This window comes from Engystomops pustulosus, chromosome 7 (assembly GCF_040894005.1).
Source record: "Engystomops pustulosus chromosome 7, aEngPut4.maternal, whole genome shotgun sequence".
Taxonomy (NCBI): domain Eukaryota; kingdom Metazoa; phylum Chordata; class Amphibia; order Anura; family Leptodactylidae; genus Engystomops; species Engystomops pustulosus.
The window spans coordinates 28,181,245-28,208,519 of record NC_092417.1 but is presented as its reverse complement, the minus strand read 5'-3'; the positions used below and the strand labels follow the sequence as shown (position 1 = coordinate 28,208,519).

General features: G+C 43.9%; 1 protein-coding gene across 6 annotated transcripts; it reads left to right on the top strand.

Moving 5' to 3' along the window:
- Nucleotides 1-3: 3 nt before the first annotated feature.
- On the top strand, nt 4-22,105 carry MAX (MYC associated factor X). 6 transcript variants are annotated; one of them, XM_072115182.1, is made up of 5 exons: nt 12-401; nt 8,719-8,742; nt 18,910-19,029; nt 19,723-19,846; nt 21,208-21,431. In XM_072115182.1, exons 1-5 carry the CDS (start codon nt 366-368, stop codon nt 21,393-21,395), a joined length of 492 nt encoding a protein of 163 aa, XP_071971283.1. In that variant the 5' UTR covers nt 12-365; the 3' UTR covers nt 21,396-21,431. The 6 variants fall into 6 exon arrangements, with proteins under 6 accessions (XP_071971287.1, XP_071971288.1, XP_071971283.1 ...); XM_072115183.1 differs by having other exon boundaries at nt 21-401; nt 18,910-19,017; XM_072115186.1 differs by lacking the exon at nt 19,723-19,846 and having other exon boundaries at nt 4-401; nt 18,910-19,017; nt 21,208-22,105.
- Nucleotides 22,106-27,275: the final 5,170 nt, after the last annotated feature.

The window sequence follows — 27,275 nt, the reverse complement described above, 5'->3', positions numbered from 1 at the left end:
CGCCCTTGGTGCGCTGTGGGGCGTGTAGTTCAGAGCCGCGGCCTTCCCTCTATCCGCGGGCGTCTCGGCACTACATTTCCCGGCAGGCGTTGCGCGCTGCGTGTCGGAGGCTCCGGCTCTGGCTAATGATCCCTAGCAGTGTCTAGTCACGTGTGGCTTCCGCTGATCTGTTTTCCTGGGCACAGTGAGGGGCTGCCCCTGCCTTCAGTTCCCCTCACTCGGGTTGTTTTGTCCCCTGCGCCTTTTTTTTTGTTTTCTTTTGTTTTTGTTTTTTTAGTTTTTCTTTGCTCCCCCCCCCACCTACACTACGGATCTGCCCCTGCACCATCTCCATCTCTCCGGGTCACGGCTTCCTCTATGAAAGCATGAGCGATAACGATGACATCGAGGTGGAAAGCGACGTGAGTGCTCCAACTATATCCTATCCCTGTGCCGGGGGCGGTATACAGCGCTATATACCCTGCTCCTCTCCTCCATCTTAAAGGGAGGGGGGGGTCTTCCCCTTTAAGGCCAGAGCCGTGGTCGGTTTGTGGCCCAGTGGGGTGGGGGAAGGGAGCAGGAGAAAGGATCCCCTTAAATCTTTACCATTAAGAGGGTCCCTGCTTGGTTATAAGAGATGATCTCCGTTATTATAAAGTAAATGTCTTATTATCTTTTATTATTATCAACCTGATGAGAAAATCCTTTAAATATCCTGCCGGACCTGTCTGATCGCTGGGTAAACAAGCGTCATATCCAGGAATGTGATGACGCAGGGCTCCGAATATCAACATAGTCAATAATGATGAGATATAGGATCCTGTATTACCCATTATTTACTGACGGACCCCCAGGAAGCGTCCGTTCGGTGGTCTTTGTTGATTATATCGGATCGTAACCCAACTTGTCAAATGTTGTATATAAAATAGTAACTATACGGGTCAGTAATAGTGTAAGTGGACCTGATGTCCACCTGACATGGACATATGGCTCGGATTGGCAGCCGATCCAGCAACCCGACGCCCAATAGCAACTAGCCATGGCTATGAATGGACAAGGGGTTGACCAATCATAGCCATGTCTAGTCGCTAGGGGGTGTGGTTTTGGCCAATCCGGTAATATTTCCAGGCCCGGCAGCAGAATGCTGAACCCTACTATCCCTGGTCCGCACTGTAGTGGATCCCTTTAAGGAATGTGTCCGTAAAAAAAAAAAAATGAACACTGTAACCTGAGATGAGGTTGTGAGACGGAAGTGTTATATCCGCGTGATGATATCTGAGGCGAGTCTCAAATAATTGGGACAGTTTTATTTATGTTTGAGGAAGGAGAATCCAGGGAGATCAGGAACGGTGATCAGGACGTACGCAGTAAGTGCTGATATTTCGGTAGTGTGATTATCCGGTATTGGTGGAGCTGGACAGGTAATAGCTGATAAAATGAAAAAAAAAGATGGATATTTGGGACAAAACTGGGGTAATGGTCCCCAATGAGAACTAGGCGCCCAATGAGCGCTAAGCTTGAGACCTATTTGTACCTCAGAACCATTTAAGACTAAACTTTTTATTTCTTTATCGCTGAGGTGGTAAAGCACAAATTCTAATTTATTTTTTTGTTATATGTTATCATATTTAAAGGACATCTACCACCAGAATGAATGACTGTATGCAAATGAGCCTGATGTGCTCTATTAACACCTATGGAGTCAGGAGCCCCTCAGACTCATTTGCATACAGCCCTTCATCCTGGTGGAAGATTCCCTTTAAGTTATTTTGTTAAAGGAGTTAACAGTGACCTGCCATCGATGGCCCTAACCTACTGCCCCTTGCGGACCTGGTTGTGTACATTTTTCTATGTTATTTTCACACCACTTGGGGGCCAATGATAAAAAAATAAAATTCCCATCCCATGTGAAACCCCTTTAAAGGACCGAAATGCCATAATCTTTCTGCGGGAGAACTACGGGGCAAATTGTATCATACTCTGTAGCCATATGGTGCGGATCGCAATGTTTCGGTTTATGAGGCGGGTACTTCGCAAAGTAAATGAATAGCTGTCACGTCTGTGGGAATCAGGGAAATGTGCAAATAATTTTTCCAGGGAAAAAAATTCCCTCTTAGCTACCATGTAAGGCAGCTCCCTTACCATCAAGCATGACTTTTAGGAGGCCTAATGACTTGATGCAGGATTAAAGCCAAACCAGTATATCTATTCCAGAAGGAACAGATTCCCAACTGTAGACAACTCTGTTTCAAAGTCTTCGCATCTCATCAGCACCGCGGAATTCAGACACATACGCTGAGGATTTTTTCGAAAATGAGCATTCCTAGATTATTATTGTACCCTACACAATATTGTAGCGAATATTCCCTAGAGTAGGAGGCCGTATATTGAAATTAAAGGGGTTATATGTTCCCCCATAATCGGTGTGGAGTGTCATGTGGCTGTGTAAATAAAGATTTATTAAAGGGGATGTCCAGGATAGAAATATTTTTTCATGGGCCCTGTGTGGTCTAAGTATAACAAAAAATTACCTCAGATACTTACCGCAGTCCGTAACTCTGGTTCAGCACGGCGCCTCCTGTCTGTCCGTATACAAAGGCTAAGCTGTGACATCACGTCAATAGTGTACGCCCACTGTATCCTAGGACGTAGATGATGTCACAGCTGAGGCCGGCCGTGAAGGATCAGAGGTAAGTACAGGTTGCCATAGAATAAAGTTCAGATCCTGTGAAGCCCCCTGACTCCCATTACAATGACCAGGAGAGCCATGTCGGGTGCGACATCCATGTGTAGTCTGCTGGTTTTTCGTGAGACTCTTCACACACTACATACATTTTCTAGATGTATTTCTGATTGTGCTGGTTTTGGGTGGAAAGGTAGAAGATAAAAGTCCTAATTAATGATGACAGGCCGGACATTTCTGCAGGGTGCAGCCATATATTCTTACACCCACCCATTGTATCTGAGGTCCTATACATCGAGCACTATCCTGAAATGCAGTTACGGTCATATATTCATTAGATGTGGCATTGGACGCCACGTTACTCTGTCGGACTCTAGAAATGCCCCGTGCCACCAAAACTTTGATAAGATTGTGTAGGTTGTGTAGGAATCTGAGGAGACACACAGGTTAGGTTGTCCTTTGCAAACCTTCAATTCCCAAGAGGTATGGGGGACAGGGCATATTGTCAATCAGACCCCTGGCTAGTATTTTTTTTTTGTACACTGGTTCGTTGATTTTCATTTGCAACCATCTAACACCAATGTCCATAGTATTGTAGATAATGATGAAAATAAGGCACAGGTCCGACCTGTAAAAGCAACAGTGTTGATCCAGAGGAACGCCAAAAATAAAACCCTACAAAATGTTTTTTTCCCTACAATGGGGTATTTTTCTCTCAAGGTTACTCTTGAAGCCTCCTCTCTTCTAGGTGTAGAGGATGCCTTGGTCTATGGTGATGGTAGAACCTCCTCTCCTCTAGGTGTAGAGAATGCCGCCTGTCTATGGTGATGGTAGAACCTCCTCTCCTCTAGGTGTAGAGGATGCCCCCTGTCTATGGTGATGGTAGAGCCTCCTCTCCTCTAGGTGTAGAGAATGCCCCCTGTCTATGGTGATAGTAGAACCTCCTCTCCTCTAGGTGTAGAGGATGCCCCCTGTCTATGGTGATGGTAGAACCACCTCTCCTCTAGGTGTAGAGGATGCCCCCCTGTCTATGGTGATGGTAGAACCTCCTCTCCTCTAGGTGTAGAGGATGCCCCTGTCTATGGTGATGGTAGAACCTCCTCCCCTCTAGGTGTAGAGGATTCCCCCTGTCTGTGGTGATGGTAGAGCCTCCTCTCCTCTAGGTGTAGTGGATGCCCCCTGTCTATGGTGATGGTAGAGCCTCCTCTCCTCTAGGTGTAGAGGATGTCCCTGTCTATGGTGATGGTAGAGCCTCCTCTCCTCTAGGTGTAGAGGATACCCCCTGTCTATGGTCATGGTAGAACCTCCTCTCCTCAAGGTGTAGAGGATGTCCCCAGTCTATGGTGATGGTAGAACCTCCTCTCCTCTAGGTGTAGAGGATGTCCCCAGTCTATGGTGATGGTAGAACCTCCTCTCCTCTAGGTGTAGAGGATGCCCCCTGTCTATAGTGATGATAGAACCGCCTGTCCTCTAGGTGTAGAGGATGCCCCCCTGTCTATGGTGATGGTAGAACCTCCTCTCCTCTAGGTGTAGAGGATGCCCCTGTCTATGGTGATGGTAGAACCTCCTCCCCTCTAGGTGTAGAGGATTCCCCCTGTCTGTGGTGATGGTAGAGCCTCCTCTCCTCTAGGTGTAGTGGATGCCCCCTGTCTATGGTGATGGTAGAGCCTCCTCTCCTCTAGGTGTAGAGGATGTCCCTGTCTATGGTGATGGTAGAGCCTCCTCTCCTCTAGGTGTAGAGGATACCCCCTGTCTATGGTCATGGTAGAACCTCCTCTCCTCAAGGTGTAGAGGATGTCCCCAGTCTATGGTGATGGTAGAACCTCCTCTCCTCTAGGTGTAGAGGATGTCCCCAGTCTATGGTGATGGTAGAACCTCCTCTCCTCTAGGTGTAGAGGATGCCCCCTGTCTATAGTGATGATAGAACCGCCTGTCCTCTAGGTGTAGAGGATGCCCCCCTGTCTATGGTGATGGTAGAACCTCCTCTCCTCTAGGTGTAGAGGATGCCCCTGTCTATGGTGATGGTAGAACCTCCTCCCCTCTAGGTGTAGAGGATTCCCCCTGTCTGTGGTGATGGTAGAGCCTCCTCTCCTCTAGGTGTAGTGGATGCCCCCTGTCTATGGTGATGGTAGAGCCTCCTCTCCTCTAGGTGTAGAGGATGTCCCTGTCTATGGTGATGGTAGAGCCTCCTCTCCTCTAGGTGTAGAGGATACCCCCTGTCTATGGTCATGGTAGAACCTCCTCTCCTCAAGGTGTAGAGGATGTCCCCAGTCTATGGTGATGGTAGAACCTCCTCTCCTCTAGGTGTAGAGGATGTCCCCAGTCTATGGTGATGGTAGAACCTCCTCTCCTCTAGGTGTAGAGGATGCCCCCTGTCTATAGTGATGATAGAACCGCCTGTCCTCTAGGTGTAGAGGATGCCCCCTGTCTATGGTGATGGTAGAACCTCCTCTCCTCTAGGTGTAGAGGATGTCCCCAGTCTATGGTGATGGTAGAACCTCCTCTCCTCTAGGTGTAGAGGATGCCCCCTGTCTATGGTGATGGTAGAACCTCCTCTCCTCTAGGTGTAGAGGATGCCCCTGTCTATGGTGATGGTAGAACCTCCTCTCCTCTAGGTGTAGAGGATGCCCCCTGTCTATGGTGATGGTAGAACCTCCTCTCCTCTAGGTGTAGAGCATGCCCCCTGTCTATGGTGATGGTAGAACCTCCTCTCCTCTAGGTGTAGAGGATGCCCCCTGTCTATGGTGATGGTAGAACCTCCTCTCCTCTAAGTGTAGAGGATACCCCCTGTCTATGGTGATGGTATAGCTGCCTCTCCTCTAGGTGTAGTCAAAATCAAATTGATGACGCAGTGTGAACATTTCCTTATGTCATTATACTAAATATTACTTTAATCACATCTCCGCCTGTAGAACAACATGGGCCCTACTCTAATTTTATCTGGACCTGTATGTCATTTTTTCTGACAGAAAATTACAGAATTTTCTCTCGCCTTAATACCTGAAGTCAGTAATCTCCATTACAATAATATCTGTGTGAGGCCTTCTGTCACTGTCTGACGAAATTTGACATTACAATTGTAGATTTCTTCATGTTAAGGTTTGCTAATTAAAGGGGGAAGCCATTTAAAAAAAAAAAATGTTGATCAGACTATGTTATGGAGATCGATGTCTGACTTCTTATGTCATTTTTTACATGTTGTAATACAGACATTGTTTACCAGGTTCATGGTAATGGCAACTATTAGATACCCAGCGAGTATAAGACGAGGTCCTAAAAATCAGACTTTATTTTTTTTATCATAAAAATTCAGTATTTATTACATTGTTGAGGGGCCTGTATCTGACATGATTGGTTGAAGGGCATTCCGGTCCCCGTGTTTCATCCACACCTTGGTTGGAAGCAATAGGCTTCATGGTACACAAGGAGGCAGAGGGTGGTGGGAGAAATGGGTACATGTAGGTTGGGTAAAGTCCAGACCCAATTGTGTGTATGCCTATGTTGAGGTGTGGTAGCTATAATAGGACCTCCATCTATTCCTCTTACACCCTGTAATTATATGGCTGTTGACCACCTTAAATAAGAAGCCATATTGTGCCACTACTTTACCATTGGTGGTCCAATGAGCTTCATATGGTACATGCCCGGACATTGCCATGAAAGGTTAATTTCTACAAGTTAAGCTACTGAAATGTAGTTACAGATGCCTATAAATAATATGGTGGTGGTTTTCACAGTGTTTCAGCCAGTGGGCTATGGTGAAGCCCCTTAGACCACCAACGGTAATTTAGTGGAACTATAGGGAATCGGGGGCAGCCTTCTTAGGGTGGTCACTCTATAGGACTATAGGGGTTAATGGACAACTATATACAGGGTGTAATAGCAATAGATGATGGTAATATCATCAGCAAGGACACCTTAATCCTTGCAATTGGGTCTGGACTTACCCCACCATGCATGTACCCATGGCCCCCTCTGCCCCGCTACCTCCTTGAGAAACCTTGAAACCAATTGTTTCCAACCCCAGGTGTTGAGGCAACATGGGGACCGAATTTGGATCAAGCAGACCTCATTGGATCTAAGCATTGACCACTTCCAGAACCAGTGAGACCCGAAATGGGGCCCGGTTTTAATATTTGCCTATAGCCAAAGTGTAATATGTTTTTCCATCATCCTTTCGTGAGGTGTCTCGATGGAGACCAGATTGGTCTGCCGCTGGGACGGTGGTTTAGCATTTACACGTTTTAAAATTCATATTTTAAAACAAATGAAGTAAAAGTTGCATTTTTTACATATAAATAAGGTTTATTCTACACTTTTGGAGCTTTATTCTTTGACTAGTGGAATCAACAGCAAAGATTAACCTTATCTTTCATTGCTGAACTAATTATTCTTATGTACGATTACCCATTGACATTTTAGGGATGGGTCTCCTTCGGCGCTCCTAGTTTTAAAAAATTGTGACTATAAACCGAGCTAAACTGAGAGAAAAATTTTTTGTCATGACTGAATGATTGCTTTGGGAGTCATCTTCAGTAAATGGGGATGGACGTGAAGCCAAACTATGAAATCGTATTTTAGGCCGGGCCTGATGGTTGCTGCGGGTAACACCTCCATGTTTCTATGAAGTAATTGTCCTGCACAAGGGGAAATTATAATTTATTTCTATGGTGTAGTGTATATTAGTCCTTAGACTTGGCCTTAAACATGTGAGGGGAGATGGTTGTTCCTCTCACCACTGCCAATGTTAAGAATTTGTCAGTAACCTTGATAATGGCCGCCCTGACACAGCCCCCATACGGCCTGACAGAAGGAGGTCAGCTCTGTCTATGGCCTGCAGATACAGACCTGTCTACATGGATTGAAGGTTGTAATTACTGTCAGTCACGCTCTGACTAAAACGGGTGAATATTTAAGCATTAAGTGTAATGCGCTGTGTATCTAATGGCTGCCCGGGGCAGGTTACACCTCCCTAATCTGCAAAATAGGGTTTTTTACCTGACGTGTATCGATACCGTGTCTGCATACCTAAGACTTTGTTCACACCTATGTTCAAGCCTCAAAAGGTGTCATTCTATTTGGCAGGATGATATAAGACGCCACACAGCAATATTTTTTGTGTGGTAAATTGATCAGTTAATGGGGTGATATTGGTGTGACCCGCTTTTCTATTATTTTTTGGGTTTATTTTCCAGTGTAGAAACTCACAACCCAGATGTAAAATCCAGGTTCAATTAAAATGCACCTTCAGTTTAAAAAAAATACACCTTTGCCCTCGCTCCTACCAATCATGGCTTTTCCTGCCTCTGTTATCTGCTCTTGCGCCGCATTGCCCGACATTGAGCCGGGCACACAAACTCCGTAACTAGTTGCGTACCCGGCTCACTGCCTAGCAACCCAGAAGTGACCCGGGTATGAAACTCTCTACCTGGCTCACTGTCTGGTTTCTAGGCTCATTAGCATATTTATAAAAGTTGATTTAGATGATTACCACAGGCACACTGCCTGGATCTATGAGTAAGTGTCCCTGGTTAATCATGATGGATTTTGATGGTAGATTTCCTTTAAAAGTCATTTCCCTGAAAGAAATTCAGCGGCCAAGTCCATCCGTGTGGATGTACCTTTGGCGTTTTGTATGTCACCATGTATGGTGACAATTGTCTGTGAGAATTTCAAGACCGAAACTGTGCAAGAAGCAGGACACAAAACATCCTCGTCTTGTGCAGGACTCTTGTACGGTGCGGCAATGAGCCTCCTGCAAAGGGCCACCAGGTCTCCTTGGGGTTCTTGCAGGACCACCAAGCACTTTCAGGGATTTTTCTGGGTTCACAGAGCCTCCTTGGGGTTCCTGCTTCTTCCATAGTTTCAACATATGACCCATGTTTCTTGGGCCAAGCATGGTACAGGGACCCTAACTAATCATTTTATCCGCACCCCTCCCCAAATACACATGACACTGAAATTACTATAATTGTTCTTGTTTTCTATTTTTTTTCACATGTTGAAAAAAAAAATTAACGGAGGCCTACATATGTAATTTTCCCTTTTTGTTTTAGGACGAGTCGTCGACGTTTTACTCGGTATGTGACTTTCCCTGGTGATCCTGTTTATATTCTCCTATTGTTATTATAGAGTGTTACATCTGCATATGATGGGCTTCCTGTACTAAACTGGTCATACGGTAGAGGGGGATTTATATGCAGGCGGTCCCCTACTTAAGGACACCCGACTTACAGACAACCCATAGTTACAGACAGACCCCTCTGACCTCTGGTGAAGCTCTCTGGATGTTACTATAGTCCCAGACTGCAATGATCAGCTGTAAGGTGTCTGTAATGCATCTTTATTGATAATCCTTGGTCCCATTACAGCAAAAAATGTTTAAACTCGAATTGTCACTGGGGCCAAAATTTTTTTTGTTTGGATCTACAATTATATATAACATATACAGTTTTGACTTGCATACAAATTCAACTTAAGAACAAACCTATGGGACCTATCTTGTACGTAACCCGGGGACTGCCTGTACTACTATTTTATCCCCCCTTGCAACATGGAACAATTAATCTTTATTTAATTATTATTATTTTTTTTTTTAAATAGCTTCTCTAAGTTGAATTCCTGGTTACCCCTAAAATGCATCAGTACCAGATCTATGGGGGACCATCGCCACCAGGCAATCAGTTAGTTCAGGCACTCGACCCTCTATGTTCACATTTTAGTATCATTTGGAGCGCACAGTAAAAGTTTACCAAAAAGTGACGTGAATGCCTTTTTTTCACCAATTTCACCACATCTGGAATTTTTTTTCCAGCTTCCCAGTACACGGCATGGAAGTACAGTAAAATTTGTAATGCAGAAATGAAGCCCTCACACCGCGCTGTACACAGAAAACTGAAAACTTATAGATTTTTTGAAGGTGGGGAGCGAAAAATGAGTGAAAAAGGAGTACGCCCGTAGGGGGTTAATTTTTTTATCGTTTTTTTTGTTTGTTTGTTTCATCTTGTGCTAAAACTTTTTGTAGCTCTTCGGTCACTCGTGCTGGTGTGTAATACAGGCGTCCGGCCATAGGACGCGTGAGATGGCTGTTGGCAGAGTGATGTTTCCCCTCTTGGCAATAAACATCCACACTTGGCCCGGCTGAGCGTACATGTTATTCCAGTAGGGAAAGTGAGATACACGGCTGCCAGACACATCTGGCACCACCTATGTCCAAGGAAAACAGTCTTGGGATTGGATAAACCCAGCTGCCTGACTCCCCTACATCCCGCTGGAAAACGTTTTGTATGTCGGTCGCTTTAGGCTTTGTTTAGATGTAAGACCCCGATATATAACCACACACCGTAACACTAAGCCCCCGATATATAACCACACACCCTAACACTAAGCCCCCGATATATAACCACACACCCCAACACTAAGCCCCCGATATATAACCACGCACCGTAACACTAAGCCCCCGATATATAACCACACACCCTAACACTAAGCCCCCGATATATAACCACGCATCGTAACACTAAGCCCCCGATATATACCCACACACCCCAACACTAAGCCCCCGATATTTAACCACGCACCGTAACACTAAGCCCCCGATATATAACCACACACCGTAACACTAAGCCCCCAATATATAACCACACACCGTAACACCAAGCCCCCATATAAGCCCCCGATATATAACCACACACCGTAACACTAAGCCCCCGATATATATAACCACACACCGTAACGCTAAGCCCCCGATATATATAACCATACACCGTAACACTAAGCCCCCGATATATATAACCACACACCGTAACACTAAGCCCCCGATATATATAACCACACACCGTAACGCTAAGCCCCCGATATATATAACCACACACCCCAACACTAAGCCCCCGATATATAACCACGCACCGTAAGACTATGCCCCCGATATATAACCACACACCGTAAGACTATGCCCCCGATATATAACCACACACCGTAAGACTATGCCCCCGATATATAACCACACACCGTAAGACTATGCCCCCGATATATAACCACACACCGTAAGACTATGCCCCCGATATATAACCACACACCGTAAGACTATGCCCCCGATATATAACCACACACCGTAAGACTATGCCCCCGATATATAACCACACACCGTAAGACTATGCCCCCGATATATAACCACACACCGTAAGACTATGCCCCCGATATATAACCACACACCGTAAGACTATGCCCCCGATATATAACCACACACCGTAAGACTATGCCCCCGATATATAACCACACACCGTAAGACTATGCCCCCGATATATAACCACACACCGTAAGACTATGCCCCCGATATATAACCACACACCGTAAGTCTATGCCCCCGATATATAACCACACACCGTAAGACTATGCCCCCGATATATAACCACACACCGTAAGACTATGCCCCCGATATATATAACCACACACCGTAAGACTATGCCCCCGATATATATAACCACACACCGTAAGACTATGTCCCCGATATATATAACCACACACCGTAAGACTATGTCCCCGATATATATAACCACACACCGTAAGACTATGCCCCCGATATATAACCACACACCGTAAGACTATGTCCCCGATATATAACCACACACCGTAACGCTAAGCCCCCGATATATAACCACACACCGTAAGACTATGCCCCCGATATATATAACCACACACCGTAAGACTATGCCCCCGATATATAACCACACACCGTAAGTCTATGCCCCCGATATATAACCACACACCGTAAGACTATGCCCCCGATATATAACCACACACCGTAAGACTATGCCCCCGATATATATAACCACACACCGTAAGACTATGCCCCCGATATATATAACCACACACCGTAAGACTATGTCCCCGATATATATAACCACACACCGTAAGACTATGTCCCCGATATATATAACCACACACCGTAAGACTATGTCCCCGATATATATAACCACACACCGTAAGACTATGCCCCCGATATATAACCACACACCGTAAGTCTATGCCCCCGATATATAACCACACACCGTAAGACTATGCCCCCGATATATAACCACACACCGTAAGACTATGCCCCCGATATATATAACCACACACCGTAAGACTATGCCCCCGATATATAACCACACACCGTAAGACTATGCCCCCGATATATAACCACACACCGTAACACTGAGCCCCCGATATATAACCACACACTGTAGTAATAAGCCCCCAGATAAGACCCCGATATATAACCACCTTAATATGACTTCTGTTTGTGACATGAGAATCTGTTTTTGAGGAAAATAGTTTTGTAATGTGAATATTTCAATGTAGAAAATTGGCGGCATACGGAGATGCAGGCCTCGATAACGATATCGGATCACTTATCTCCAGCTTTTTTTGTTAATAACATTGAATTAGAGAATGTAGTTTGTTATCCTGAGATACAGGCAGTCCCGGGTTACATACAAGATAGGGTCTGTAGGTTTTTCTTAAGTTGAATTTGTATGCAAGTCGGAACTGTATATTTTATCATTGTAATCCCAGCCAGAACTTTTTTGGTCCCTGTGACAATTGGATTTTAAAAATGTTGGGTTGTCATAAGAATCAGGATTAACACTAAAGCTTCAGTACAGACACCTGTGATAACTGTTATAGCTGACTATTGTAGCCTAAGGATATAGTACAGTAAATTATCAATATCCAGAGGTCCGTTTGTAACTAGGGGTCGTATGTAAGTCGAGTGTTCTTAAGTAGGGGACCGCCTGTATTTAAGAATCTTGTCTTCTTGGGGATTTCCCTTTAATAAGTGATGGTCCTAGAAGTGAAGTACCCTTTTGTATCATTCATTATGGTGCATTGTGTACAAATACAGGCTTTTTATTTATGTCTTGCAAAATGGTGAAAAAGTGGTAATTCAGGCATTTGGGTGCTATTTTCCATTACAGGTTTTACCATCTGGAATAATTGTTTTTGTATTTTGAAAGATATGGACTTTTTGGTCTTGGGTTACTTAACATGTGTTAACATTGGTGTTTGCTGCATTATGCAGCTCATGAGTCCTGTTCATACCTCCTTGATGGCACCATGACTTGGTTATATCACATGTTGTTAATGGATTTAAAGAAAATCTACCATCACAATCCATCCTGATAAACCAGGGACATTACTCATAGATCCAGGCACTGTGACTGTGGTGATCTTCTTCTATTAGTTATCCATGGCCTCCTTCATTCTAAAAATTTCATTCTAATGAGCTAGGGGGGCTCCTGGGAGGTGTTAACAAAGCCCCACCTACTGTTACACTGTACAGGAGAACTTCCCCCTCCCTCTACCTGCTTTAATCTCACACAATGGGAGAGAGAAGTGCTCCTGCACAGTGTAACGCCCCCAGAGCCCTTCAGAACTCGTTAGCATAATTTTAAGTTGATTTTGGAAAGGAGGCCATGGATAACAATTATAAGAAGGTTACTACAGTCACAGTGCCTGGATCTTAGAGTAAGTCCTGATGCAAAAGACCAAATGTATTTTTCGGTCTAGTTTTTGTGACCGCTGTATGTCTCCCGTAGGCCACCGTAAGTGAGCCGTATTTCGGTAAAAAAAATAGGCTTTTATGGAGAGATTTATCAGAAGTGTAAGAAGAGGTAAAACTGTTCTAGTTGCCCATGGCAACCAATCCAAGCTCAGCTTTCATTTTATAATCAGCTGTTGGAAAATGAAAGCTGAGCTCTGATTGGTTGTCATGATTTAAGGTGTAACTAAAATTAAAAAGAAAATCTTGAGAAGTAAAGGTTACGTGGAATCCACCAGGATTGACCAGCATGCACCTTGTTCTGTTTCCTTCCCTCCTCCTGATTTCCTAACTGCAGCAGCAATGTAAATATTTTGCTTGCTCTGGAGTTGCCATGGCAACCTCAACTTGCCTAACCTTTCTGTACACAAGCCGTGACCTTCACTCGTGAAAACACACTTGTAAATGGAGGTCACCTGACAGGAAGTTCAGGCTCAGCTGTGACTCCTATTGTTTACATTACTGGAGCAATTACATCAGGAAAGAAACCGAAGAGGTGCAGCAGTGAGGCCTTGCAATAAGGGGCACACTGGGCCTAGCTTTGCATTCTGCTTTAAAGTTTTTTTTTTTCACTATCTTTAAAAAAAAAAAAATCCTTAACCCCATAAGGACGCAGCCATTTTGTAGCTTAAGGCTCAGCCCCATATTTTGGATTCTGACTTTACATGGTTATAACTTTTGAACACTGTTACTTATCAAAACGATTCTGAGATTGTGTTTTTTTCCCCGCATGTTGTACTTCATTTTAGTGGTAAATTTTGGCTGATAAGTTTTTTGCTTTTTTTTTTACAAAAATAAAAGAAAAACATTTTTTGAAAAATTTGCCATTTTTTTTAAAATTCAAAATCATTGCGTTTTCAGGCCGATAGATTTACCACCTACATAAGTTGCTGAATAACATTTCCCATTTGTCTTCTTTACATTTTTTTATAATTTTGGAAATATCTGGATAATTTATTTTGCCGTCACGCGGCTTACAAATCGAATATCAGTTTTCCATATTTTCAGATTTGACTATTTTGGGGATAAATACAGTTTTGAATGAAATTTTAAATAACATTTTAACATTTAAAAAAAATAACCTATATAACCAACCCATTTTCAAATCTGCACCCCTCAAACTATCAGAAACAGCTTTTAGGAAGATTGTTAAACCCTTGAGATCTTCATAGTAATTGAATCAAAATGGAGGTGAAATTTAGAATGGTCAAATTTTGTTGGTTATACGTTCATTTAGCCCTAAAATGTACACATTTCCAAAAGATAAAAAGAGAAAACCCACCATACAATTTGTTCTACAATTTCTCCCGAGTACAGAGACCCCCAAAATGTGGTAGTTTCTAGTTTTATGGGCGCACAGCGAGGTGCAGAAGGGATGTATGGACCTACAGCTGCCAGGATTTTAGTTTCCTCATTGGCCTTTTTTGTAGGCTATAAAATTTTCGCTTTTCCGTTATTGGGGCCATGTGATGGCAATTGTTTTGCGGGATGAGATGCATAGAAGGAGACACGAGGTGAGGACTCTCAATCTATGCGGGAGGGTAGAAGGACACACGAGGTGAGGACTCACAATCTATACGGGAGGGTAGAAGGACACACGAGGTGAGGGCTCACAATCTATACGAGAGGATAGAAGGAGACACGAGGTGAGGGCTCACAATCTATACGGGAGGGTAGAAGGAGACACGAGGTGAGGGCTCACAATCTATACGGGAGGGTAGAAGGAGACAAGAGGTGAGGGCTTACAATCTATACGGGAGGGTAGAAGGAGACACGAGGTGAGGACTCACAATCTATACGGGAGGATAGAAGGAGACACGAGGTGAGGGCTCACAATCTATGCGGGAGGGTAGAAGGAGACACGAGGTGAGGGCTCACAATCTATGCGGGAGGATAGAAGGAGACACGAGGTGAGGGCTCACAATCTATACGGGAGGATAGAAGGAGACACGAGGTGAGGACTCTCAATCTATATGGGAGGGTAGAAGGACACACGAGGTGAGGGCTCACAATCTATACGAGAGGATAGAAGGAGACACGAGGTGAGGGCTCACAATCTATACGGGAGGGTAGAAGGAGACACGAGGTGAGGGCTCACAATCTATGCGGGAGGGTAGAAGGAGACACACGAGGTGAGGGCTCACAATCTATATGGGAGGGTAGAAGGAGACACGAGGTGAGGGCTCACAATCTATGCGGGAGGGTAGAAGGAGACACGAGGTGAGGGCTCACAATCTATACGGGAGGATAGAAGGAGACACGAGGTGAGGGCTCACAATCTATATGGGAGGATAGAAGGAGACACGAGGTGAGGGCTCACAATCTATATGGGAGGGTAGAAGGAGACACACGAGGTGAGAGCTCACAATCTATATGGGAGGGTATAAGGAGACACACGAGGTGAGGGCTCACAATCTATATGGGAGGGTAGAAGGAGACACACGAGGTGAGGGCTCACAATCTATATGGGAGGGAAGATGGAGACACGAGGTGAGGGCTCACAATCTATATGGGAGGATAGAAGGAGACATGAGGTGAGGGCTCACAATCTATAAGGGAGGATAGAAGGAGACACGAGGTGAGGGCTCACAATCTATGCGGGAGGGTAGAAGGAGACACACGAGGTGAGGGCTCACAATCTATGCGGGAGGGTAGAAGGACACACGAGGTGAGGGCTCACAATCTATTCGAGAGGATAGAAGGAGACACGGGATGAGGGCTCACAATCTATACGGGAGGGTAGAAGGAGACACACGAGGTGAGGGCTCACAATCTATATGGGAGGGTAGAAGGAGACACAAGGTGAGGGCTCACAATCTATGTGGGAGGGTAGAAGGAGACACGAGGTGAGGGCTCACAATCTATATGGGAGGGTAGAAGGAGACACGAGGTGAGGGAGCAGGGCAGTTATTCTGTGTTGTAGGTGATCCTATACGGATAGGTTTTCAGGTTACATTTGAGTGGTCCCTGTTACCTTCCCCACACCCGGTGAGAGACTGCTATGACTATGTGTGGTTGGAGTAAGCAGGATTCCTACTGTCTCCCCTAAGAGTCCTATCCTACACTTGGGGCACCAGACATCACCCAACACGTTTACTATATGTGTTAGCTCCAACCCTCCTGGTCATCTAGAATACTTCTTGCTTATGGTGCTACGTTCCTGTACGTTCCTGTTCCTGAAAACGTAACTAAAGGACACACAAATATGGTTCTGTGGATATATTTTAGGCACCTGTCCCCATTGACCTTTACATGGGGCTACAGGAGGCACCTGCCCATGCCTGTAGGATCCCTCTTGGTGTCATACTGATCCCGATCGGTGTTCTTGCTGTCTTCTCCCCCGTACGGCGGCCATGTTATCCTACATGTGTGAGTCCTGTCAGAGCATTCCCTCCTGTGCATCTTCGATATCCCCCCGTCCTATATTTCACTTCCCTCCCGTCCCCAAAGCTTGAGGCGTTTTCTACATCAACATCTGTTGCGGAGCTTTAGTGCCGTTACCACATGAAAGGCCCTTAATTATTAACCCCGCGCGGGCATAAGAGGTTCATGCAGCCTCTCCATACAGCCGGCGAGAGCCAAGTCCCCTATAGCGTTAATTTGCTTCAAATATTGGTGGAAATGTGATTTATTCATGAAGCCGGTGGAGCTCCAGTACAATAATGAAGTGTGGGGAGAGGATTAGTTATGCATAGCTGCCTATCTCCATGTGTTTCCCTGACCGGCTGCTCTTCTTAGAATCGCTGAAAAGGCTCTGAAACTAGGACACAAAGGGGGAGATTTATCATCAAGTTTCTGAGGTAAAACTGTTCTAGTTGCCCATGGAAACCAATCAGAGCTCAGCTTTCATTTTAAAAACCGCTGTGGGAAAATGAAAGCTGCGCTCTGATTGGTTGCCATGGGCAACTAGAACAGCTCTGCTCTAAAAGACTTAAGTTAAATCTCCCCCAAAATCTTGGGGGTCTGTGTCTGTTAGAAATACGCGTGAGGCAATGGGATCTACACCTAAAGAGTTCCGTCTTCCACACTATAACCCAGCTGGTACCATATAAAAACCTCACCCAATACAGAGAGTTATAGATGATAGAGTTTTTAAAATTTATTTAAGAAAGGAGTGTTGCAGGACTTGAATATTGAACAGATTTCTTAAAGGGGTTTGCCCATGAAACAAAAAAAAAAAAAAAAGTTGTCAAATTTCAATCCCCTATTCATGTTTACACATTAACCCCTTAGTGACCTGGCCTGAAAAGGCACCAGTGACCGGGGCATTTTATAACAAATTTTCGTACGTGCTGGTTTCAGGGCCATAACTTTTTTTTTTTTTTGCATGCTACCTTAAATTTTTGTGGGGTTTTTTTTTTTTTTTTTTTGGGACACATAGAGCTCGTTAAAATAAAAATGTAAACATTTTTATTTAGTATTTTATATTTGGGGTTAAAAGTGGGTAAAAAAGGCTGTTTTTGTAATTTCTAGTACTTTTTTTTTTTTTTTTTTTTTAGAAAAAAAACTTCAAATTACCTCAAAATGAACACAATTGATGAATTCCTTAATGTGTTTCGGGCAAACGGGGTGACTACGGCGATGCTTTTTGTAGTGTAGTTTATTGTATGGGGAAATGTCATTGTATTTTTATGAATATTTTATGAATACTTTTTTGTTTGTGTCTTTACTATATATGTTCCCCACCGTGAGGTCATAAAAGACCCCTGGGGGACATTTTCACTTATTTTTATTTATTTTTTTTATTTCCCTTTTAAAAAAAAAAAAATATATATATTATTTTCTTTTAAAATCTTCCCCTGTAACTGGGGCATCTATAAGAGCCTCGGTTACAGGGGAAATGACCACCTGACACTGGGGAGTCTGATCAGAGCTGGACTGGTACAAGTGACCGCCGGGTCTATGGAACCGGCGTCCGCCCCGGCTCTGCTCCTCCATGTTTTGCTCTACTTCAGCGCAATTCTGAGAGGAGCGGAAAAGGGAGTAGCATTAACAAACTGCATCTCCCTTCTCCCCAGTGTCTCAGGGTGTGTCTGACAGCTGCTAGGCAGTTAAAGATAATTTTTAACCCTTTGTGGAGGTCCCAGCAATCGGACCCCACCGCTTTAGATTGTTATTCCCTATCCTATAGACAGGGGTTAATAATCAAAGATGTTACAACCCCTTTTTAAATATTTTGAGTATTGGTCTGTGCTATCCTGATCTTAAAAATCTTTGTCAGTGTTTCTGAATACTGCCACTACTTTATAAAACTTTATTTCACATTACCTGAGTCCCTCCGCATTCGGTGAGTCCCATGGGGGGGGGGGGGGTTGCAGCAGTTTGTGTACCTGTGTCTCAGTCTGTGTCATGTATTCTTCCTCCACACATTACCAACCCCCTCCCTCTCCTCTCTGCTCATTACTGTGAGGGGGCTGGGAGCTGGATGGGTGTGGAAGACAGGAGACCTAGACACAGACTGCTACTGCAAATGTAGGCTGTGGTATATACGGTATGCCTCCCCATGGTGCATGCAGCCACATACAGGATACATTTTAGCAACAAGGCGTGTGTTATATTTTTTGGGTGATCGTGTGGGTCTCATAGTTTATTCTTTGGCCTTTTTTTTTGGTTATATTTGTAGCGTTACAAAGTCTGAATTCCGCCCTGTATTTTGTCCCATTTCCAGGCAGACAAAAGAGCACATCACAATGCACTGGAGCGGAAGCGCAGGGACCATATCAAGGACAGCTTCCACAGCCTAAGAGACTCCGTACCTTCACTCCAGGGCGAAAAGGTGAGTCCCAAAGTATGTTACATTTTACTCCAGTCCCAGTTGGGTTTTAATGCTAGAACTCGATCTTGATGTTTCTTTCTTCTTTTTTTTTTTTTTTTTCTTTTTCTTTTCTTTCGACAATTTCTTTCCATCAGCTTAGCCTTATGAGGTCTTGTTCTTTGCGGGACAAGTTGTACTTTGTAATGGCACTGTTGTTATTTGCATAATGTATAGTTAAATAAAGAAAAAAATCCATTCATTTTAAGTAAATAAGGAATTTATGTGTTGTAAAAAATGACCTGTTACCTTTACTCCGGCAGATCGATACGAATACAACTATACATATGTATGTTATGTTTTATGTGATTACGAGAACAGGGGTCTTGCCTATGAGTGGAGTACAGGTGGAGCGTGCGTTCTGTCACTCCATTCCTTGTCATAGATCAGTCTGATCTTGAATGGGGCGGCAGTATGAATGCTTGACCGATCACTCAATTTGTTAGGGTACGGTTGGGGGACAGGATTACCACTAATCTAACTTATATTATCCCCTACGCTGTACTAGAGCCTCATCCATTCCATAATTAGGGTGTTTCCGAGGTCTGATCACCTCCGACTATGAAGTGATGGCGCGACCTTTATCACATGGAAATACCCTTCCTACTTCTGGTGCTTAAAATCGTGATCTATTGTGAGCCCCCTTTTACTTTCTCCCCCTTTTTAAAGGCTTCACGGGCTCAAATACTGGACAAAGCAACAGAATATATACAGTATATGAGGAGGAAAAATCACACACACCAGCAAGACATCGACGACCTAAAGAGACAGAACGCTCTATTAGAACAACAAGGTACGGAAGGGTCCTCCAGCTCCTCGCATTCATCTCCTATAACCGTATTTCTTTCCATGACAGCGGCCTGAAGTTATTGTTACCTACTTGCCTCAAACTTTTACTTTAGTTGCTCCAAAAAAAAAAAAAAGGGAACAGTAGACGGGACTCGGTAGGTAAATGTGTCTCCCAGCCCTTCTATAGGTTCAAAACGAAACCATAACACGTTGGTTCGTAAGTGCAGATACAACGCCCGTAGACTGTTGTGAATTTGTGATATACACTGCTGGATGCCGCCGCACCCTTGGCTCCCACATTGTGTGATTTGAGGTCTTCTTTAGGTCGGATCAACCTACGGGTGATGGACCAGTATAAATGAGTGCGGATACTTGATAAAAAAAAATGCTTCTGCCTGTGTTCAGGTCCGTAAACAGGAGTCTGTTCAGATTTATGAAGTCTTTGGGGAGGGGAGGGGGGAAGAGGCAGAGGAAAGGGCAGAAGGGGGTGACAAGCTGCGGCTATGCTAGTCTTTCGGCACACCTCATAGCCCGATAGTTCTGCTCTGAAGTGGTTACAGATGGGAATTCTCATCTCATTGCCCACTGTCAAAATCCAGCAGATTTACACCCCCCCCCCCCCTCTCCAGAGAATTATAATGTACAGTATATTATAGATCCATTTTTGGGGACAGGAAACAGCTGTAATTTACTAGTTGGCTGTCAGACATATTAACTCTTAAAGGGGTTGTTTAATATATGGTTTGGTTGGGGGGGGGGGGCTTAAAAAAAAAAATAAAGTACTTAAACTCCCCTTTACTGTTCTCCTGGGGCGACGCCTGTCACTGCCTGGCTCTGCCTTTTTTTAATTGAGGTCAATGGTGCTATCCTGACCCACTGGCGCACGCCTCCAGTTTATTGTTTTTTTTTAAGGCTATAGTCGCACACACGTACGATATACGTACTATATACTTCCCCCATACATGGGGATGGGCGCACGGCACCCTACGGGAGCAGTGCATGTTCTGTCTTTCTCCTGTAATAAGGCACCGCGGCCATATATCGCTATGGAGAAGGGGTGGGGGCGAGCAGCGCTCACCTCTTCCTCCTCTCCCCGGCGCCGAAGTGTGCCCGCCGTACTACGGTACGTCTGTGTGAATATAGCCTAAGCCCCACTCACCACCACCATATTTCAACCCCTTTAAGGAGCTGCTTTGATGCGTCACGTCAGTCCGTGTAGTAGTGTTTTTATTTTCCGGACTAACGCATCGCCCTAATGCATATCACAAGCGAGGAAGTAGCTGACTTTTCACATGAGTGATCACCCTGGGACATGAAGATTGGTACATAACCTGAATGTTTTCTCTGTTTTTTTTTTTTTAACAGTCCGTGCGCTGGAGAAAGCGAAATCCAATTCTCGCCTTCAGTCGAACTACTCATCATCCGACAGCAGCCTTTACACCAATCCCAACGGCAGCACCATATCTGCCTTCGATGGGGGATCCGACTCCAGCTCCGAGTCCGAACCCGAGGAACCCCAAAGCCGAAAGAAGCTACGGATGGAAGCAAGTTAAGCAAACACGAGCAATAAAACCAGCAACCTGTACCAAGCTTCTCAACTTCAGACCCTCCATAGCCCAAAAATAGGCCCGTACAGCTCCTTTAAGGACTTCTGCCTAATCTTTTTGTTTGTTCCCCCTCCCCTTTTACCCCCCTCGTTACCATTAAGCAATCGGACTGCATTTCTTTTACTTTCCCCTATATACCCCCCTCTCCCCTCCCCCTATATGTTATTTAAACCTCATTGACACGTCCATTCTTACCTACCGTACAAAAATGCACTCGGCGCGCGCCCGACACTTGACGCGCCATTACCCATCATACCCGCCTGCAGTGTGCCGTCTCGTAAGACGGGGTATCACAAGGTGAACAAAACCAGTTAGGAAAACAAGGGGGGGAAAAACAAACACCAAAACACATTTATTTTTTTATTATATTTTATCTTTTTTTTTTTTTTTTTTTTTTTTTGCATTTTTCTGAATAATTTATGCTTCCATGAGCTTTATAGTCGCAAAAAAAAAAGTGGAAGCGATGCCTTGCCACGTTAAAAACAAAACCTAAGTACTTGGTGCTGCAGTTGACCACCTGGGTGAAAATACTTTTCGAAAACCATATTAAAATGCTTTGCTAATTTTGTTTTTATTTTTTTTTGTATTTCGAGTGTTTTTTTTTTTTTTTTTTTTGTGTTGTCACACGTCTTTAAAGGGAACCTGTCACCAGGAGATCCATTTTTAGCACTCCCCCAGTCCCCACAGAGCATAGTACATACACTGCCAAAGAGTTTTTGTATTAAAAATAGGTTTTACAGAAAAAAAAGATGTTATATTGTACCTTTCATTAGCATCTGCTGTGTGACTAGGCAGTTGCCAAATGGGAGGGGCTAAAAAGGAGCAGCCCCCCCCCCCACCCTTGGGGAACAGCTACTCCATGTGACCTTTTCAAATATATGAAAACACCCATCACTGGGCTTAGCGACGCCCCCTGCTGCTCTACAGCCAATCCCGTGTGAGGGGAGTTGTTCATATATTTGAAAAGGTCACATGTTTCCCAAGGGTGGGGGGGAACTGCTCCTTTCCAGCCCCTCCCATTGGGCAACTACCTAGTCACACAGCAGATGCTAATGAAAGGTACAACCAATTTTTTATACAAAAAAACTTTGGCAGTGTAAGTACTATGCTCTGTGGGGACTGGGGGAGTGCTAAAAATGGGTTCCTGGTGACGGGTTCCCTTTAAAGATGACTGTGTAATAACTTGGAGAACATATTAGCGGTGTCCACTCGTAGTCGGGAGATTGGGTTGGGATTCTTAGTTCCAAATAAATCCCGCCCACACTTTCCCTCCTCCCCCTTACTATTTTAATCCGTGGCGTCCATCCCCCTCCGAAGGGTTCGCTTCCCATGACTGAGCGCCATCCAGTGGCCATTATAATGGTCGTAACTGAATCCTCCCAAGATCGTCCCTAGACTTCACTTAGAAATTCTATTTTTTTTTTATTCTTTTCCGAGAAATCTGTGAATTCGACCAAATTTCAAAATTAAAAAGATCACTTGTGCATGTGTGTTTCTGTATGCATTTGCCAAATTAAATTTGTTCTGTGTGACAGGTAGTAGTTTTGTGTCATGTTCACTGCAGAGAAGTGATAGGGTCATCCTTCACATATGCTACGGTCACCTACCCCCCCACGGATCATTTTATTTACAAAGGACTAGAAAAAAACATGGCTGCTTTCTGCCAGAGACGACACATTTGTCTGGAAGTGGCACCCGAGCTGCAATACTAAACATGACCTGTGGACAGATGTGGCGCTGTGTATCGAAGATAGCAGCTTTATGTTCACAATCCTGGACGACCCCCTCCATAGCTCCATTGCTACTATCCTATTCAGTGTTTCAATGTGGGATTTGGATAAGGGGGGATCACGGTGATCGGGGCGATCACCTTCCAAATATCGTATGTGTTAGGGGGAGGAACCATTGAATTTGGTCCTCCCTTGTAATCTTCTTTTATAGTTTAATTACCATCTGTATTTGATTAAGTAACCGGAAAAGGATGATCGCACTGATCGAGCCCACCGACTACCACGTAAATAGTGTGTGAGGGGGAGGAGCCATGGAATTTGTGTCGTTCGGTTTGGCCTTTTTATTTGTCTGCCATCTTCCTATAATGTCTCATCACCATCTATGTTTATTTAGGGAACCAGAGCAGGGCGATCACACTGATCGAGCATCCTCCGAGGGGGAGGAGCCATTGAATTTGTGCCGTTTGGGATAGGCATCTGATTTTTCCCGCCCTTGCTTTGTAATTTGACTACTACTTTTCCAAAATAGAACTCGTTGTTTGGCTGGTCGGTATTTTCCCCCTTTTTTTCGTTTAAGATTTGGTTTGCTTTTACATTTTAATTTTTTTTTGTATATTTTTTTTTATTGTGATGTATTATGCCAGGATTGTCACATCTAAAGCCATTTCATAGGTGGAAGGTTGTATCCCTCATCATAGGATCACACTCCCTGCATAGAAATTATAGATCTTTGCGTCTTCCTCCGCCATATATACAGCTGGGTTTTGGCTCTGATTTTTACCCATTGCCTCTGTGTCTCCCCTTGTGGCCATAACCCAACACAACAAGGCAGACTTGTCATTTTTTAGGCTGATGGCTGCTATGGGAGGTGCCATAGTGATTGCTATGACTATGGGAGGTGCCATAGTGATTGCTATGACTATGGGAGGTGCCATAGTGATTGCTATGACTATGGGAGGTGCCATAGTGATTGCTATGACTATGGGAGGTGCCATAGTGATTGCTATGACTATGGGAGGTGCCATAGTGATTGCTATGACGATGGGAGGTGCCATAGTGATTGCTATGACGATGGGAGGTGCCATAGTGATTGCTATGACGATGGGAGGTGCCATAGTGATTGCTATGACGATGGGAGGTGCCATAGTGATTGCTATGACGATGGGAGGTGCCATAGTGGTTGCTATGACGATGGGAGGTGCCATAGTGGTTGCTATGACGATGGGAGGTGCCACAGTAGCCGCTTTGACACCCATGGACATAACCAAGTTGATGGAATTAGGGAGGAGGCAGCTTTTATTTGCTGGTGGGGAGGGCACAATATTGTACTTTTTTTTTTTTTTTTTTATTTTATTTCTTGAAGTAATGCAAGTAACATGAATTCTGGGAAAAAAACATAATATAATTGTTATTGTGTTGGTAAATCTAATATCTTGTCGTATCAAGTGTGCACCGAATGTAGCACACAATTGTTGAACTTCTGATGGCTATAAAGCATCGTGAATATTTAAAGGGCTCCAGTAGGGGATTTTTAAAAAATATTTTTTAAATGGGTCATTGTGTAAAAACAATATAAAACAAGCAGTACTGAAATTGCTGATTTTTTTTTTTTTTTTTTTTTTTCTTTTCCCCTATTCTGATCCCTGATTGGTGTCAACACAGATGGAAATTTCGGCTCAACCAATCACAGGCAACTGTGGTGACCAGTCATGGATAGTGATTGGCTTTAGCAGTCATTTCTTGTGTTGAGGCGGAATCAGGAAGTTGAGTATTGTCTTTTTTGGTCATTGCTTTTATATAAAGATTTGTCCAAATTGGCAAATAATTTGATATTGTTTCCAATAAACTTTCTCTGTCCATTCCTCACAGGTCTTCTGATTCTCTACTGCTTGCTGTAATTCTATAGGAAGCTAGATCTCTGCTTCCTGTCATTTTATAGGAAGCTTCATTGTTCATACCCTGTCGATAAAAAAACGGTCCCTGGTCATGTGATATCACACAGGTGCACAACTCGTTATATATCCCTGGTCATGTGATGTCACACAGGTGCACAACTCGTTATATATCCCTGGTCATGTGATGTCACACAGGTGCACAACTCGTTATATATCCCTGGTCATGTGATGTCACACAGGTGCACAACTCGTTATATATCCCTGGTCATGTGATGTCACACAGGTGCACAATTAGTTATAACACGGAGAGTAATTAGAGCTGTGTTTTATAATAATAACCGTGCACCTGTGTGACATCACATGACGATGATGATATAACGATCCATGCACCTGTATGTGGTTACATGTCCATGGATGTAACAAGCCGTGCACCTGTGTGACATCACATGACCAGGGATATATAACGAGCCGTGCATCTATGTGACATCATACGACTAGTGGGATATAAGCTCTGAACCTGTGTGACATCACATGTCCAGGGACTAGTTTATATCCACAGGGAGTAAACCATAAAACTTCCTATAGAATGACAGCAAGCAGAGCTCTAGAAAACGGTAAGGAATTGATACAGAACGTATATTGGAAACTTGTAGAAATATTCATCACACAAACATGATAAATTATTTGCAGATAGTGGACCACTCCTTTAAATCGGGCACACTATCGATAAGCTCATTACATAGGACACTGAGCTGGAAGAATTTAGTGGCCATGTTGGGTTACTGCAGCTTGGAGAATGGGCACGGTTAGCGGAATCGGCTCATTCGTGGTGCTACCCAGTGCCTGACAATCTGCTCTTATGGATAGGAGACCATTTACGGTAATAAAAAAAAAAAAATTCCACCACTGGACAACCCCTTTAAGTCCACTATTTTATAGTATAGAATAAAACTGGTGGCAGCTATTTTCCATTGTGAGACTGTGTGTCCTACAGGCGTGCATGCGGGAGATGTATTAACCTCCGAAATAGGGCAGCATTAGGTTATGTGTGTGTATAGTTGTCGGTCACTTGATTGCTGCAGATTTTTTTATTTTTTAATTCTTTTTTTTTTTTTTTTATACCCCCTTCCCCCCCTCCTTTTATTTTTTTTATCTCTGTACATGTCTGACCCCGAGAATGCCAGGGGGCATCAGGATGGCCGAAGAGGTCATATAGTTTACCTTGTTATGGTTCAGTGTTGGTGAATAGCTAAATTATCTTTTTTTTTTTTTTTTTTTTTTTTAATTATATATTTTTTGCACATAACAAAGTCTATGTGCAGAGGAATATGATACTTTTATGTTTTGTTTTACCCCCACTCTATGAAATACTAGGTAATTATTGTACATAAGCTCAATTGGCCATCTCAAATTAATGTTCACCTTTACAATAAAAGTATAAATAAAATCTTATTTTATCCTTAAAACTGCATTTGTTTTTTCATTATGCATATTACAGCTCTATGTAACCCTTAGGCCTCGGTCACGCATTGTGCACGGGGGGGTTTGCTTCATCCTGATCGTATATGCATTTCCAGGGAAACAAGTGTGATTGGGGTGGTTAACGACCACATGTCTCCCTGGAAACGCATATATGATCGGGCCGAGAACTTTAAATTTGTGGAATAGCCGAGCTGAAGCTCTAGTCACAGCAGGGACAGCAGAGAGCTTCAAGAAGGGTCTAGATGCCTTTTTACACCTAAATAACATTGATGGTTATGTGATATAGAATTATTTCCCCTGAATCCTTTCCTCATCCAATCCCTTCCCTTCCTTGGTTGAACTTTGATGGACATCTGTCTTTTTTCAACCATATAAACTATGTACAATCTGCTCAGCTCCTCCTGCTCTATAACATGCTGCCTGCAGATGGGACACTATGTACAATCTGCTCAGCTCCTCCTGCTCTATAACATACTACCTGCAGATAGGACACTGTACAATCTGCTCAGCTCCTCCTGCTCTATATCATGCTGCCTGCAGATAGGACACTATGTACAATTTGCTCAGCTCCTCCTGCTCTATAACATGCTGCCTGAAGATAGGAGACTATGTATAATCTGCTCAGCTCCTCCTGCTCTATAACATGCTGTCTGCAGATAGGACACTATGTAAAATCTGCTCTGCTCCTCCTGCTCTATAACATGCTGCCTGCACACAGT